Source organism: Passer domesticus, chromosome 13 (assembly GCF_036417665.1).
Source record: "Passer domesticus isolate bPasDom1 chromosome 13, bPasDom1.hap1, whole genome shotgun sequence".
NCBI lineage: Eukaryota > Metazoa > Chordata > Aves > Passeriformes > Passeridae > Passer > Passer domesticus.
This window is the reverse complement of record NC_087486.1, coordinates 7,877,356-7,894,823: the sequence shown is the minus strand read 5'-3', so window position 1 is coordinate 7,894,823 and position 17,468 is coordinate 7,877,356. Positions and strand designations below refer to the sequence as shown.

At 38.7% G+C, this 17,468-nt stretch overlaps 1 protein-coding gene across 9 annotated transcripts in view; it reads right to left on the bottom strand.

The window, feature by feature from the left end:
- Window positions 1-1,282: 1,282 nt before the first annotated feature.
- FAM13B (family with sequence similarity 13 member B) overlaps window positions 1,283-17,468 on the bottom strand; it is a 44,454-nt gene continuing 28,268 nt past the window's right edge. For 6 of the 9 annotated variants that reach the window (XM_064388299.1, XM_064388300.1, XM_064388301.1 and 3 more), the window contains 14 exons: window positions 16,559-16,626; window positions 15,936-15,990; window positions 15,416-15,563; window positions 12,887-12,952; window positions 11,612-11,822; window positions 9,984-10,113; window positions 9,451-9,532; window positions 8,954-9,183; window positions 8,542-8,625; window positions 7,655-7,750; window positions 5,398-5,481; window positions 5,129-5,301; window positions 4,609-4,710; window positions 1,283-3,621 (listed from right to left, as the gene is read on the bottom strand). In XM_064388299.1, coding sequence (XP_064244369.1) covers window positions 3,498-3,621; window positions 4,609-4,710; window positions 5,129-5,301; window positions 5,398-5,481; window positions 7,655-7,750; window positions 8,542-8,625; window positions 8,954-9,183; window positions 9,451-9,532; window positions 9,984-10,113; window positions 11,612-11,822; window positions 12,887-12,952; window positions 15,416-15,563; window positions 15,936-15,990; window positions 16,559-16,626 — 1,653 coding nt within the window. In that variant the 3' untranslated portion in view covers window positions 1,283-3,497. The remainder of the gene's footprint in view (window positions 3,622-4,608; window positions 4,711-5,128; window positions 5,302-5,397; window positions 5,482-7,654; window positions 7,751-8,541; window positions 8,626-8,953; window positions 9,184-9,450; window positions 9,533-9,983; window positions 10,114-11,611; window positions 11,823-12,886; window positions 12,953-15,415; window positions 15,564-15,935; window positions 15,991-16,558; window positions 16,627-17,468) is intronic. The other 3 variants (XM_064388304.1, XM_064388307.1, XM_064388305.1) reach the window with 2 other exon arrangements.

Below are 17,468 nucleotides of genomic sequence, written 5' to 3'. Positions count from 1 at the left end.
AAACCTTTGGACACATTTCCTCTCCCAGAACTTCCCAAAAGAGCTTTCAAGCACTCCTCAACCTCCCCCCACCTCCCCTGGGGCACAGGACACCCTCTCCTCACCCTGCCTGGCTTTTCCCTGCAAGCTCTGTGCCCTGCACTGACACAAGGGCTCAGGCAAATCTGTTTGAAGAGGGAAGGCTTGGAAAACTCTAGACTTGCATTGTCTCAGAATTGGTTCTCGAGTAATAGATTTTCCTAATATAACTGAGCTTTTTGCACCCTGAAAAACATGCTTCTCCTCCATTTTAACTAATAGTGTTCAACACAGTTATTTTCCTAATTAATATCTTAGTTCAATGCACATCGATTTGCAGCAGTTCCCACTAAACCATCTTTGAGGGAATTTTTTTTCCTTATTAGCATCCTGATCACAGCAAGCTTCATTGAATAAATAATGATTTAAGGAAAAAAGGGAGATTGTAAAACAGATCAGTAGGAACCTTGCTCATTCTTCAGGCCAATGTCCTAAGAATCTCCTTCCCCTGTTTTCAGAGAAAGGCAATGTGATCAGAGGGAAGGTTATTCTGCCCCAACCCAAAGAACATGCCCAAGGCTGCCTTCCATCTCCTCTCCCTCAACTGCTGGTCTCTTGTTCCCATTACCTGCAGTGCAGAGTCTTCACCTTCAGGAGTTCTTCTGCCCCTGCTGAAGAGAGGTGGATTTTCACAGAATACAACACAGGAGTCAGCTTGAAAGACCTTGACCACTTTCTATGAACTCACACCATACTATGAAAGGCTGTTTGAGAGGAAAAGCATCCTCTGGTGTGTACAGCAGCGTGCAAGAGCAGTGCTGGTGGCCACAAAGAGCAGTAACTGCTGCAGTACTGACTCCAGGGATGAGGGATCCTCCTGGACACAGACACAAACCGATTGCTCAGCCAAGAGCAGTGAGTGAACCGTCCCAGGGCAGCTCCCTGCTCCCACCCTGCTGCTGCTGGGCAGGAAGGAGCCATCTCCCAGAGTGCTCCCGTGCCACTCCCAGCAGGAGCTGAAGCCCAGCCGGCACCAGGATCCAAGCAGCCAGCCCAGGAGCGCCGGGGTCCCTCTCCTGCACGGGCAGAGCACGGCTCCAGGGGATGCAGTTTCACCCGAGCCACCACCAGGGCACATCGTGGAACTCAGACCCTCCTCACAACACCCTGCAGCTACAAACAGGAGCAGCAAAGGACTCAGCACTCCTTTACAAGAGATAGCAGTGGAGGAGAAAGCACGATGAGAAACAAAGATACAAGACAATAAAGGTTAAGGTACTTTTATTATAAAAGTCTATACAATGAGCACCAGACATAGCAATGCAATTATATCTGGTTAAGTTATATATATTCCATATCTATATATCCATATAGATATATAGGTTTTGCTTTTACCAAAGTAAAACTGTTATATCACAAAATGCCTAGTTCTACCATTTATTTATTGCTCAACAAGGATGGCACAAAACACACTCAGCATAACTGTTGCCATGCTTATCTACTATACTGAATAAACAGCCAAACACTGCATAACAAACACAAAGCAGCTGTTAATTCTGAATTGGAACCAGTCTGATCACTCACTCACTTATAAAAATATTGGAATCATATAGATTTAAGCATTATAAAGGAGGAATATATTATTTAAAACATTTAAATAGTGCATATTGACATTTTGCATGTGGTATATAAAACACAAACATTCATGTACAACACTATACAGTACACATTAGTTTCAATGTTTGGATACACCCGTGTCTGCAGACTGATAGAAAAGGAACTGAAGTGTACATTGCACAATGGAACTGAATAAAATTGGTAAATGGTCTCAAAGACTACTTTAACCTCATAATTCTCTAAGGTCCCAGATCACTTTGCAGTTAAAAAAAAAAAGAGAAGAAAAAAAGGCATACCACCAGTGCTCAAAAGTTTTAGTGCTTTTTTTTTCTGAACTCCAAAATTACATGCCTACAAGCAGAGTAAAACAAACCAAGAAGTATTCTACAGTACACAAATGAAATCTGAGCACTAAAAATCCTACTTGCAACCTATTTCATATGCTTCATGACAGAACAGCAAGTCTGAAGTTACGTGCGAGCCATTTCTTACATCGTGAGAAAGTTCATTTTTGGTCTTTCATAAAGCAGAGTGAATCATTGCTATGTTGACATTAGCCAGTCATAAAAACATGCAGTGAGAGTAGGTGCATGCAAAACATGGCCACAATCAAACTGATACACTGAAATTAAAAAAAATAAAACAACTGAGAAAGCACCAGCTGAAATTAACAATTTGATTTTGCCAGATCAGAAACAGCTGCGGATGGCTGCTGCAGAGCAAAGCTAGTCCCTAAATCATCATTCAGCACAGCAGATGTGATACTCAAAACATTATTTAGATTCAACTCTGAAGCTAAATCATGCAAGGCCCATAAACTGTTTTGCTTACATCGTAAGGATTAGATAATGTATTTTTATTCTCCAACTGTAAAACAAAACCGTGATAAACAGCAGTAATCTTCCCACTCCAAACCGACGGTTCTCCCTGTGGTGCGTGTTAACTACACTGATTTTAGCCCTTGACACCATACTCATTTCAGGAACAGTGGGATTTTAACTGTCCTAAGCCAGCTCCTTTCTGTGGAGCCACACAAGTCTGAGCACCAGCAGATTTCCCAAACACCACAGTGTTCACTGTGCTCCTCAAATCTTCCGAAAGCGGAGATGCCGTATCCAATTCAGCCCAAACACTACGTCACCACTGGCTGATAAACAACAACCGAAAAAGGGATCAAATGAACAACAATGACATGAGTCCTGTAGGCAGCATGTGATTGAACTTTTCAGTTTTCCAAGGTTTAAAAGCCACTAAGAAAAGGTCACTTTCTGGTTTGTCCACTGTCACCTTTATCAAGGAGGAAACGTGACCATTAATGAGCAAAATCCATAGACGTTAATTATTACTGTGTACAGGTGCAATTTAGAATACCAAAAAACCAAAGTTGTTCCACAGCAGTCCTTTGAAAGGAATTACAGTCTGTTTAAGTGTTCCAAGAATTAAGAGCTGTACCCTTAATTTGCTGATTTTTTAGGCAAGAGGAATAGTTCGGTGTAGCATTACAATATTAATAATTTCTTCAACAATGCAAAAGGTTAGTAACAACAAAAGTCTCAAAGTTCTTGAATGCTAAAGACAAAAAAAACTATGGTTGTTTTGGAACAGGATGGATGCATCTGGAATACAAAACTTCGATGGAAACTGTGTTTGCTAAAGTTGGATAGAGCAGTCTCAAACTCAGAAACCTTATTTGCTCTCTAGACAGGACCTGCTTACCCTTCACACATGTCCTAGTGGCACCACAGTAAAGTGCACAAACTGGATTCTTTCAACAGTGCATGACACATGAACACAAGCACCCAATAAGTACAGGGGTAGTATATGGAAACAGCATGTTACTCAACAGGTTGGAGGAACATAATTTAAATTGATTTTGAAGAATCTTGTTTGCTGATAAGGACTTCTAACAGCCTCAGTTTGGCTTTGATTTTCTTGTACTCCCTGTACTCATCCAGCATGGGGACCCGGTCTTCTTTCTGTACATTCCTGTAAAAAGAAAAACATCAAAATTTCAACCAAATCCTCCATCCTGCAGCAAGCCAATCACAGAAGCACCTACGGGATTATTTTAGGGCAGATGAAAATATTATTGGCAGCTTGTTCACCAGTAACAGCCATGACGTATTTTAGTTTATTGTAGTTAAAACTGCCATCACCTAAAAAACTGAATTAAAAATCCAGCAGAATTTATTCAGCACAACTGCTCCAGCAGTGGGTAATAATCATTGCCCTAAGCTCTCCTGGGAATTTTACAAACAGGATATGAAGACAGTGGACAAACACTACAGAAAAAGACACATTTAAGTCAATCTATGTTTTCTACTGTAAGTAGATTGACCCACAAATTGGCAGCAGAGCATTATTCTTACTGGACTATAATAAATAATCAATTAATATGATTAACATAATTATTTGCCATTGAAGTCAAAAGGAGTTTTGTTCCAAATTCAGTAAGTGCATGATGAAGCCACATTACTGGAATTTGTGTGACCAGTGCTCCAGGAGTTTGTAGTTCAGGAGAAGGCACAGACAAGTGACAGCATTTGCCAGTCCAGAAAGTGACCTCTTAGGAGCATGACTATTCATGACAAAACAAATTCAAATAAGAAACCTAAAAGAACTAAACCATATGGAGAATAAATATTATAAAAACCTTTTCTGGTAAAGCAAATATCCACTGCCAGAACTGACCTACTGGAACAAGAGGCAAATGGGCAAATTTCCCTGCCCTATGTTAAAGAACATAATATGGGATTTTTAAAATTAAAAAAAAATCATACTTTCTAGTAGGTCTTTTTAAACGCTATTTTTAAAAAATGGAACTCTTAAAAGAACATCAAGTTTTCTCCCTCAGGAGATTATCCACAGCAGATCAAAACAGAACAGATTCCAGCTGACAACATTCAAAGTTAGAAAATGCACTTGGCTACATAATGAGGCTGCAGCCCAGCATCTGGTAAGTGCTGAACAAACCTTCCATTCTGCTGATAAAACTCCTCTTCAAATTCTCGTAATGTCTTACGTAGCTTCTTTTTCTCAGCTCTGGCTTTCCACAGTTGCTCCAATAATTCAGGCCTAAAAATTTCAAGTGAAAGAAAAATATGTTTGCCGTACAATAGAATTTAAATTCCTCAGAAACAACTGAGCTACCTCCACTAATAATTTATTTGTCTGGCTCATGAGGAACATGCTGTCAGTTTGAAAGTGAAATATTGAGAACAAACTAGCAGTTAATAAAGGGGTATAAATTTTCTGCTGTCTACACAACTCAAGTAAGGCTGAAGAAGGTTTAGAAGATACTAAATAATTCACTGAGTACAAAAAGATCTTAGTCAGACATGTCAGAGCAAAGAACACTCATTCAATCCAAACATTTCCTGAGAAGTGCTGAACATGTCACTCCCTTTCACCCAACATCATAGATTTAGTATCATGACTCTAACTACAATAATTACAACTACTGTAATTAAATTATCCACTTAATTGTCCATACATAGAAGCAGCTCGGGTGCTGGAGAGCCTCAGGTCCCGGGTGAGTTTCTCTTGACCATCTTCAATATCAGACTCAGAGTTTTCAACTGGGCTTAGAACAGGCTGTGTTTGGGCAGCAGTTTTTAAGATTTCATTCAGGTCTGTACACAAACCATCACTTTCCTCCTCTTCCTCCTGAAAGTGAAAACAGAAATTCAAATCAAATATGATGTATTTCAGTTCCCTATTACAAGTGCTGGGAAGTATTTTTTTTAAATGCACTTCACCTACCTTAATTTCTTCAAAAAAATGGGCAGTTTCACCTTCAATAATGGGCTGTAACATCTGCCCCCGCCTCTTGGTTGATGGTGATCCCTGAAAAAAATGGAAATTTGTTTCAAATGTACCGTAAGACATCGAGTGCTGTTTGAAGTCAGAATTACATTGAAGTCACCCAATATTTCCTCTCTGAGTTGAATAAAAGACAGAGAACATACAGAGCACAAATAAAATAGCCATACAACCCAAAAACTTAGGTATCCAAGGTATCCTTGACACAGAAATAATTGCTGTAGCTTATAATTTACTTTAAAATATTGATTTTCAGACTTAAAATAAAAAACATTTGCCCTCTCCATGTTTTGTAGAAGATTTATAAAGTGCAATGACACCTCTGAATTTTGTACTTATTTTTGTTCTTCCCAAACCAAAGCACAGTTACAGAGGCCAGAGCTGGTTATCTCCTGCCAGGCATCAATTGGGAATAATCCTGCCTGGTTCCTTTTCCAGACCAGTGTGAAATCAGAGCTATGTGTTGCCACCTCAGAGTCAAATCCTCTGAACTCCAGCCTAAAGCAGGTGTCCCTGTGCTGCCCAGGTGCCTGCTGCACACCTGCCATAATGTCCTGCTCATGCCTTATCCCCAGACAGCAGAAGCAACTCCAACAGATGGTCTCTGGACAGGAAAATGTGAAACACAAAAGCCACACAGACAATGACCTGTCAAAAACTTTAGCTCATGAAAGGTAAACAGTCTCCTGCTTCTCTGCACATTTCCATACAGGCTTCAGTGCATGCCATTGGTGTACCAGGATACAGTAAGAGATCTCATGGAATCAACTGTCATACAAACCTAAAAATCCATTCTTAAATATCTGGCACTGACTATAGACTACTTAGAAGCCATCACTGAACAATAGTTGGCAATAAGAGAGAGCTTCTCATATCTCTTAGAGGTTTCTAAAACAAAGACCTGTGAAAGAGATTTTACAGGTGCTGCCTACAGCACAGAGCAGGAATCATGTTCCTGACATCTCTCCTGAATTTAAAATCCTTCTGGTGGGCTATCACCCATCTCTATTTCACAGCCAAAAGACCAGAATGGCTATGGTACAGTCATAAGGCTACCCAGAATGTAAAACCCATCTCAGCTGAAGAGTCAGAATTCTGAGGGGAGAGATGGGATAGAGCTCAATCAGTCAAGGGCACTCGCAAAAAGCTGTGACTCACAGAGAAACACATCATGCCTAAGAGCAACCTGTGTTTATGGAGTTCAGAAAGATATTCTGAGAGAAAAGCCCTTAAACTTGACTGCGATGCAAATCATGTTTTTCTTTAAAAGGAGCCACCAGAAACAATGTACGTGCAAGAAAGGCAGAATCTTGACCTGGTCCCTTTATCTCCGTGTACTCCAGCTTAGAGGGGAGAGCTCAGAACTGTCAGTGACAATGTAAACAGCAGATTATGTTCCTGCTGAGTAAGCCCAGCTACCTGTGTCTGGGAAGAACTGTCTGTATGCAAAGAGATTATCTCACGTCAGCTATGCAGTCCCTTCCTTCCAAAAGGGTCAGCAGCCAACATCCAAACAGGTATTTTGCAAGTCTGGGTCAGTATGCAAGGCTTGGATTATGGCTCATGCAGAACAAAACCAGCTGGCTGTCATGCCCCAGCTGCTTTATAGGTACTATAAACAAGGTTACATCAATTTCCTTGCACAGTATGAAAACTTTTCTTCCTCATCTCTTAGAAGACCACAGAGTGAGGATAGAAAATTCAGAAGGAAATGAAGTGAAAACACAATGAAAAAGCATGGATGTTGTACAGATGCTGCAGGTGCTGGTAATGTCTGTCTCTGGGGAAGCATGAAGGAATGAAATTGTTCTGATGGCAAACCTGTCACTCAAGCCTCTGCTGACAGCAACCTGCACTGCAACTGGTGTTACTATTCTGGGGAGGACTAAAAGTACAGTATGTGCTGTGGGTCCATACCTAGCACAAGCACTTGGGAACATCTCAGCTATAGCAAGTTAGCACAGCTCACTTACTTGCACAGAGAACCATTTAATTCCCAACAGCCATCAAGGTCACAGACAGCTTGGAACGGCTCTGTTCTCAGCAATAAATCAATCAAATGCCTCAAGTACAATTACAGTATCTCATATCTTCCACAAGACAGATGTTTCACAGGACAGTGTTACTAGCTCTTCTAAAGGCAGCCTCGCAGTTCAAAAGTGGGAAAATAAATAGAAATAGCATTTGTTTTACTCACAAGAATAGGAGTAATGCTTGCTCTAGTTAACATTTGTTTTACAAGTCTGTATCTGTCATAAAGTGGCTTCACAATATGTCTTTCTTCTCTAGTAACCTAGAGGCAGAGAAACCACAGAATTAATTATACCGGTCACTCCATCACAGACAAGCAAACACAAAGCTGTGTGCTTCTCCTGCCAGGCTACCAACGTTGCAACTAGGAACATAAAACTGCCTCACACTGTGTGTATGAAAGGGGATTTATCACATAAAAGGGAATAAGTGGGTGCTTTTTCATTCTTTCTCACTTTAATACCCTGTATTTTTCAGGGAAAATATTTAAATGATTCCTAAAAATCAGGGGAGCTTCTGCACAGGCAAACCCTGTATTTAAATATCCATGGAAAAAAGGCAAAAAAGGGACCAAGAACTGGGGGAAAAGATGTGTGCCTGGCAATGATGATGGCTCTACAGAAATGAAAGGGAAAAAAGAAAAAGATGAAACTAGAGAAGGGGGTGGGAACTGTCCTTTCATTTCTGTTTCTGTGAAATCCAGAATAACATTTCCGGTCTTTTCTGAGGAAATTCAATAATCTTGTTTATTTTTAAGACATCTCTTTGCCTCACAGACATACAAGGCACCAAATGACACCCATCACTTTGCACACTCCAATAACCTGCTGATTTCTGAAAAGGGGCCTAATAATACATACTTTTTCCTTTTTTTAGAAGTCAATGCAGCAAGTTCCTCAGATGGCAACATAGAGGCCAATAGATACCTTTGTGTTTTGGAGAAGGTAAAAGAAGAACCCCCCACACCAGCATTAAGTTCTGGTCTTACTATGGCTCCAGGGTTACTGCCTCTATGCACACAAAGGCAGAGCTGGAAATAAAGCCAAGCATTACCGGCCGGCCGTGTTGGCTTTCATAATACAGGAGGCTCTTCTGGAGAGATGTCTTCTCTTCTACCAAATGGTCCTTTGTCATTTTCTATCAAGAATAATTAGCATTTAATCAAACACAAGTCACTTTTATTTGCTATCCAGATGCCTAAGCCAAACTTATCTTAGCTAACATCATACAACCCACCTTCCTCCAGTTAAAGCTGTTAATATTGTCAGAACACACTTGTAAATATTTTAATACAGAGCAAGGAGGATGTGGCTCATGTTGATAATTTCCCCACTGAGTCTGAAACATGATGGCCTGGTAAAGAGCTGCTAGCCAGAGGCATCATCATGTTGATCAAGTGGTATCTCAAGTGCTCTATTTCCCCCTTATTCTCTTACAGAGAGCCTATCCAAAACCTTATGCTTACCTTTATATCTTCTGGTAAACATCTCTCAACTCGTTTTTCCTTTAATCTTTTCAAAATGAGTTCAAGCGTAGCCTCCTTGGTGGGCTTCTTCTCTTTCTGCACAACCCGCATCTCATCTTCATTTTCTTCATCCTCTTGGTCAAGAGAGGAACCAAAGCTTTTTGGAAGAGTGTTACTTCGTGGGCGTGTTTGAGGTATGAATTCTCCCTCTGAGCTCCTCTGCTTTGCATCTGAAATGGGAAAAAATGCTCAATCCAAAGGTTTAAAAGAAATAACACAGTTTATTTAACTGCAAGTACAGGAACATAGCAATTTGCATAGGGAAAGTTTCTCTCCTAAAGAACTAAAGCCATAAGAATAATTTGATTTTTGAATAGTGCAGAATGTAGAAATGAAACATTTTTGTGTGCTGTGGAATTTTACCTATTGACTTAGCCATTTCAGTCATAAAGATAATTTGTGTTGGTAGAGAACAAGAAACTGTAGCAATCTCTTACCTTTTATTTGCTTTCTCAGTTTGGTAAGTTCAGTCATCCATTTTAAAACTTTTGGATTGGCTGCAATATCACTATAGGAGGGCTGTAAAAATACAAATAAACTACATATTAAAACAAGCACACTAAATCTTGTTTATATGTACTTCTTTAAATATTTGGTAATATTTGTGATGGTGAATGTGAACAGCTACAGGAATGCCACTGAGTATCAGTTCCAAATCTCAGTGCCAACATAAGGACAACACTCGTGAAAATAAAATTGAAACAACTTCAGCAGCTGAACCAGAGAGTGGTAAGACACTTCTGCTTTTCCACACATCTGAAATGGCCTCAGTCTCTCAGCAGAACTGTCACTGTCCTCCTTTGGCTCTGGCATTCTGGCAAATTTTCTAATACTGCTGTTGCTCAGCTCCCTTTTGCAGACAGCAGTGTGTAACAAAATTCTCATTTGTGAACACAATTATTCAACAATGAGTCACTCAGCCCTCCCATGCAGTCCTTTATCCTGAGTAAAGATGGAAGTGCTAACCTACCTTACTGTTTTTCTCTTTTTCAAACTGTTCCTCAAATTGCTTTATTTTTTTCTGTAATTTCTTGACAAGCTGATAAGGTGTCTTGTCTTCCCTTTTGTCATCTTTTGAGCTAAAGGATGCTCTTCGTGTTCTGTTTAAAAACATTATTAAAATCTCATTTAGATAATTAAATGAGTGCAAACAAGATGGATATTCAAGTCAGAGATTAATAATTTCATTTTTTCTCCAGTTCATAATCCATTAATTTCAAGCTTTCAGAGCTATTTACTCAAACTGCTTTGAGCTGCTGCCTTCAAGATGTGATGTTATTTTTATCTCTCTAACAGGAGCAATACCCACAACAGAAAAACTGTATTTGAAATTCAAGTAATGCACCATTAATTGCCAATTTCCTGGTGCCCAGGCTGTTTACCTAAGTTACTATATACTCAGCTGTTCTTCAAGTACTGTGCACAGAATAAAGCCCAGGCTAGAAAATACCACTGAACAATCTTTGGTAATTAAACAGCTTCACTCAACTGTCTCAGGCAAGTTAAGAGATAATTAAGCCAAAAAGTATCCACATAATTTGTCAGTCTTACTAATAAATTTCTTAGATTTTAGTAACAGACTTCTAAAATATGTGGTTTTGGTTTTATATCATCTTTCACACAGCTCCTTGACATTTGCTGCTCTTGCAAAGCATTTTTTGCTTCAAGACTGACATGAGCATTTTCCAGAACACTTATTATACAAAGTGCCTGAAACATCCCTCAACACAGCCAGGGAAATCTATGTAGTTCAAGATAATAGCAATACTAATCTAATAATCTACTGGAGCAGATCCTTATTAGTTTCAGAATGAGAACAGCTATTATCATCAGCACTTTTCTGCAGGTCAGTCTTCTACCTAATTTTAACAGTACTTGTTAAATATTTTCTGTAGCTAATTGGAGAAAACTTACACAAGGATCTTTTTGCACCAGTAAATCTGCCAGACAGATAGCCTGAAACAGGAGATTGGAACAAGCTTACAGTTTCTAGTTTTCTCATTTTTATGAGATTATTTCTTCCCTAACAAGCATGAAAATTCTTCTTAACTTCCCTTCCCCAGTAATAGGAGCAGACAGTACAGGTCACGGGTTATTTACAGTTTTGGAGAGTCACACTGCCCAGTTCATACAAATAACCTGCAGCTTCTTTAGTGACAACTCTACTTTAATAAACTAGGTTAACAAAATACAAGAAAAAACCAAAAAGCCAGATCTTACATAAAATCAGAGCAGAGTCTAGCAAAGCCTGGTAAACAAAGGATATAAATACTACTTTCAGCCCAGGAAATGCCATTTGTCCAAAGCAATGATCAAATGCCAGGGAAAGCTCTGCAATCTTGTCCTATTTTTATCCTCTTTCCCTCAGCATCTGTCAAAGGCCACTTGGACAGACACGATCCCACCCCAGCTGAACCTCTGCTCTAACTCACTCCAGCAGTTCCTGGGCAGGCAGAGCAGTCAAAGGGCCACACAATGCCATGTTTGACCTTGGTCTTCAGTTCATTCAGATCATGAAAACCCACAGCAATCTCAAACAGCTGTATTTTCATCCTGCCATAACACATCCTGCCCACCAGACTGCATTAAAATACACACCTAACAAAAGAAAGTGCTTTGGATGAAGAGTCCAACGTTTCTGGATCATGTAAGAAACGCTGGCTTTGCCCAAAATCCAAACTGCGATGTGACAATATGGGATGACAGTCCTCTTCCAATGGATGATTAGTCATCCTCCCAGCCTGTGGGGAAAGCTGAGCTTCTCCAGATTCACTGTCCTCCTGCCAAGACTTGAAAGCAGGAAATGGATCTAGAAGATAAAAAAAAGACAGAAAATGGTATTTTTCTGTTACCAGAACTATCAACAAGAGTCGAAACAAAAATGCGAACCCAATGCTTAGTCTTGTATGCTCTAGAGGATGTGGTGTCATACACAAAGTGAATAAAAACAGTGAAATGCATCAGAAAGCTACAAATTCTGTCATATAACTGAAAGAAAAAGGTACTGAAATGAAGTATGCACACTAGGATCCCTTTTTCAAAGTGTATCTTGGGAGTATGCATTTCTGAGCAGTTCAACAGTGTAACAGAGCCTTATTTATGTATCAGAAATATAAAGTAAGAATATGTTTATTGTCCATTGCAGTATTTTTGCTGTGGAAATTCATTTTCATACGCTACACATGTACTTTGAAAGTTGGTCCTCTTGGCTTTGAAGAAGGTAAGTTTGACAGTATCTCTTTAGGGACAATGCCCATTTCCTTAAGTCTTTTTTTTAAGGAATGTTTTTGGGTTTTATGATAAAATCTACCTCGACACCACTGAGAAAAAGAGATTTCTTAATTTGTGGAAGGTGATTTTTTAGGAGGGAGATTCCAAAACAATTAATTCTTTCAAATCCCCATGAAAAGCTCCTTGCTAACATTCCTTATATTTAACATGGTTTTCTTGCTGTCTAAAAAAAAAAAGCTGATACAGCCTTTCAATTACTTCAATTTAAAATCCCACCCCCCCTTCTCCTTTCAGACTTGCCTGTTCTTTTTGCTAGTTCAAATCAGAAATTTGAAAACTGGGTTCAAAGTGTGCAGAACAACAATAAAACCCACAAAGTAATCTTAAAAAAAATAACCCTTGTACCTGCTTTCCACTGCACATTTACTAAGTACGATTGGGAATTTTTTTGTTGTTTTTCAGCTGTGATCTTGCCTGTTTGCACAGTACAAGATACAAGAAGGGGACCTTTTTGAATCAACAAAAAAGCTGCAGATCAGAATATTCCCAAGATATAAGGGACAGCAGGTGAAGGGTTAGTTAGAAAGCAAACCATCAACTATCAAAAGGCAGATAACTGAACGTATGGCGAACCATACTTACCCTCCCCTTCTCTCTGCAGATGCATTGTTTTGAAATCAATGAGGGGGAAAGTGATAGGGCATGGCGCTAATAAAATGAAAAAGAATGGCAAAAATACTAAAGTGAACACACAGCACAGTCAGAACAAACTATACATAACATGTAAAGCAGGAAGATACAGTACCAGGGAAAAACATCCCATTTTTTGGACCAGGCCCTGAGCACTCTCAGCTTCCAAGCAATTCCCATGGCAGGTAAGGATGCTCAGTCCTCAGCCAATCTGAACTTTTTACTGGAAAGGTTTACAAAGAACTGGTAGAGGAATAGTAAAGACTTATTGCAGTTTAAAAAGAGACTCATGCATCCTCACATGAACAAAGGCAAGCTCTAATGTTTTTGCTCAGAGCTTGTAAATAATAGAGATGGTGGTGATTTCCAAAAAGCAGGGCAAATGCAGAAAAAATACTCAGAAACATAAATCAACCATCTGCATTTTCACCTTTGACCAGCAAGCATTTGATGTTGATTTTCAAGAACTCTGCTGCATACAGGCCTTTGAGTTTTCTATTAGATTGGCTTTAATAACCCAAATCTTGTAACTGAATTTGGACTAGTGCAGATTTCTTAACAAAGTCACTCTACTTCAGTGGAATGCCACAAGGACTTGCAGTGCCTTGGAAGGCTGAGTTCCTAATAACCATCCTAAACAGGACTGAAGTACAGTCAACATTCAAATACTTCACAGTGAAATTAAGACCTCTTGCAAAGAACATGATTTAATACCAAGAAGTAATAATATAAATTTATAAAAAGATACACTGCTTTATTTTCAAAACAAGGGTCATAAAGCTATTTGGGGAAGTAAAACCAAAAGCAACTTCATGAGCAGATTTAAGGAAATAATGAAAATGGATGCCACAAACCTTCTGAGAATACATATTAAGTCATCTTAACACAAATAGAGGATGTAACAAAATGTAATGTGCAAGTAAGCAATTAAACTAAATAAAACACTGAAAACATAAGCAGGATTTTTATGTTTTAGCTTCAGTTCTTAACTTGGGCAACAAGAATGGAAACCTGGACTCAGTGTCTTCAGGTGCCTGCAATTTGACTTCTCTGTGCCATGACATAGTCTGAATGTGCAGCTTGCTAGGGCTCAAGAGCACCAACCAGCAAATGTTGTACAAAACAAATGAAGCCAATCACAAGTTGCAAACCTCATTATTTGCAAAAGGGTTAAAAGGGAAGTCTGGACTCCTGAAGGCAATTAATTTCCAAGACACTCAACAGCAGTAACAATCAGTTCTCACCACTTGAGCTTCAGGACAAAGCTGTATGTGCTGACAGCTGGAAGCTGCACTGTTACAGAACACACATTCCAGCTTTACTTCCCTCATTTTAATACTTCCAACACTGCAACCACAAGTTAAGTGCAGTGATTCCTTGCTACCAGTGTCTGGCTAAGGTTTCACTGTGACACTTAAAGGCATCTCAAGGAGCAGCTGTCACTGGAAATGCCTGCTGAAAGTTAAAACCCTGTCCCTGCACAGTTAACCTGCACTGTCTATCAAGTTGTATTGCAAGTTTTCCAAACCAGAAACAAGTGGCCTGTGGCCACAGCACTGTCAGTGACAGCTCACAGTGGTTTAGCAGCTTAGATCATTTGCATTTTTTAAGGTGTGATGACTCCAACACCAGGCAGAGGAAACACGATATAAGGAAGACAAAAAGAGAAGTATTTTGAAAAGACAGTACTGACAAGAGTGTTTTGCTCTGGTTACAAAGGACTTATGGTTGTTTTAAGTAAAACAAAAGTTTTAACAGTTTAACCAAACATTTAAGCAATAAAATTCAGTCAAGTCACAAGCTCAATGGATTGCTAAGCCTGGAAGGCAGTAAAGAATAAGGTCACAAACATAGGGAATCCTGTCTGAGAGAAAATTGTTACAAGTATTTTTCTTCTCCTAAAATGCAAACCATAGAAGGAGAAGGGGCACAAAAAAAAAAAATCCATCTGCAACTTCAGCCTTTATTTGAAAATTCAGAGCTGCTTCGAGTTGTCCAATGACATGGAAACCAAAACAACTGACAGATTTTTCTGAAAAATTGAAATATGAACTGCTGTGTTTGGCAGGTTAGTGATTTTAAGTCAAATTCAGCCAATTCAATAGTTTACACTTAATAAAACAAAGACAAACAGGACACAAAGATAATTTAAACTAGATTATATAATTAGACAAAGTGTTTTTAAAGACTTGGATGAGAGACTCAGGGTCATGAACTTTTAAAACAATAAAAAACAAAAACAAAACATGTCACCTAGAATGAAATTTAGACTTTTTGCTTTCTTTCTTTAGTTTTCTCTTATTTTTTTAAGGCACTTAATTAAGTTGCAGATGGTTCTGAAACAAGATGAGACCTATGTCATGACCTGGTTGATCTTACCATGTGTACAGGAACATGCTGTTGTCTCCTGCTTTTACTTTGCAAATAGTTTTATTTATCACTCCTCCCTAACCATAGTGTGAGCTAAAGAGTGAAAATTACCTTCCCATTTGTCACCATCAGACACATTCTTCAGATCCAGATGTGGCACCTGGACAGCCGGAGCTTCCTCGGGACCATGATCGCTGCCATCCCCCAGCACCTCGGAATCAGGGTTTGCATTCAGATCACAAGTCTTGCTACTTGAATCCTGTATTTAAAGAACAGAACAATTTTATTATTACTTAGCAGCTGGAAGTCAGGTACTTAATCAGATCCAGCACTTCTAGAAATTTCAATGAAAAAAGAAATCTTTCCAAAGTCAAGGAGTGACGAATATAGACACACACCCCAGCGGCAGTCAATTATTTACACTCCAAAACATTTCTTACATCAGATGAGTAAGCATAAACTTGCTGTGCTGCACTAAGCTTCTGTCAAGTGACATGATGAGCTCTTTAACAGGGGTCTTGCAAGCCTTGCAGCCACCATAAGATGTTAAAAACTAAATTTATTATGTTACTTCACATTTATATTTCTTATAAGATGCTGTGTATCTGTATATAAATGAAATCTTTCTTACCAGAAATGCCTCTGAAGATTTTCTATCATTGCCATCAAGCAATATACTATTTTCCCTAAAAAGAAGAAACAGATCTCATTATCATTTTAAATGGACATTATCATTTAAATGGACAGGTAACACTATACACTCCCCGTATACATTTTTTTTGCAAATCCCATGCAGTTTAAGCAGATAGGCAATGCATTTATTTAAGGCAATAATTAAAACTCTGGAGGATTGAAGTTATATTACTTTTTTCCCAATTTCTCATCTTCACCTTGAATTTCAAGTCGCAACATGTAAACAACAACTAGACTTGAATAAAGTTGAAAATAAAACCAGCTCAGACCTTTATTCTCAAATAGAGAGTAAATATTTTAAAACTCAACTGAACAAAAACTGAAAATTTCAATCAGTGCTGAACTGAAGCTGCAAATTAACAGAGCTTTCTGGCTGTTGCTAACACTAATTCTGTTGCTAACGTTAATTCTTCAATCATTAAGAGGAATAAAACATGCCAAAATATTTTGAAGAAAATAAATTTCTATTCTTCTCTTTCTCATAACACAGGGCTGTTCACAAAAAAAAAAACAAGCTGTAGGTTAATCTTATAGATTTGTATGACTACAAAAAACACAAACCTTTCACTATTATTTTCTCCATCAACATCTTCATCTTCATCACACGGTTTCAATAATATGTCTGCAGTCTGTTAGGAAAAAGTATTTAGGAAGATTTGGGAATGGCTCTCTCAACAGAAAACGTTTCCATAACCATCTCTGACCATGAAATGCCCTCAAGAACTACAAGTTTCTTGTGTGTGTGGATGGAAACCATGCTTTTTAACCATTTTTACATCTCAAGAAAGGCCAGTGACCAAGTGTTTTAATCACCAGAAGTCAGATATTGACTTTCCATCTTCAGATAAACCATTTTTTATTATTTCCTCAAGAAAGGTGCACCTAAAATTGTCACTCATGACATGAAGTTTGGGGTGACTAAAACCATGGCAGTTTGTACATCCTAGTCTCAAAAAGAGTTGTGCCCAACATATATGAAATGAAACAAGTCTGACAAACTTTTTAAAGGAGCTACTAATCCCTGTTACTAAATAAAGCAGCAACAGAATTGGAAGGGGATGAAAAAGTGCTGTCAGTTCTGTGACACCATCTCACAAAACAAATTCAGAGGAGTCCATGTCACCACTTTGTTCACTAGAAGTATTTATGCCCAAGCCCAGTAGATGATTTCTTCAGAAAAGTGTCTTATTTGGGGGAATACAAGAAATTTGAAATATAAAATATGCCATTAGGTTTTAGACTTCAGGAATTCTCACAAAATGATCTTTACAGTGTCTGAATATAACATCAAGTTACCAGGAGACTTCAAACACACCAACAGTTGCCAGTTTTATGCTGCTGACAGCAACTGACACCTCTGTCAGAAAAAACATCATTCTTCTGTTGACATTATTTCAGTCCTCAAGCCAAATTCCAATCTGGGGAAACAATTTTTAATTACAGTGCATTTGTCATACTCCAGCAGATAATT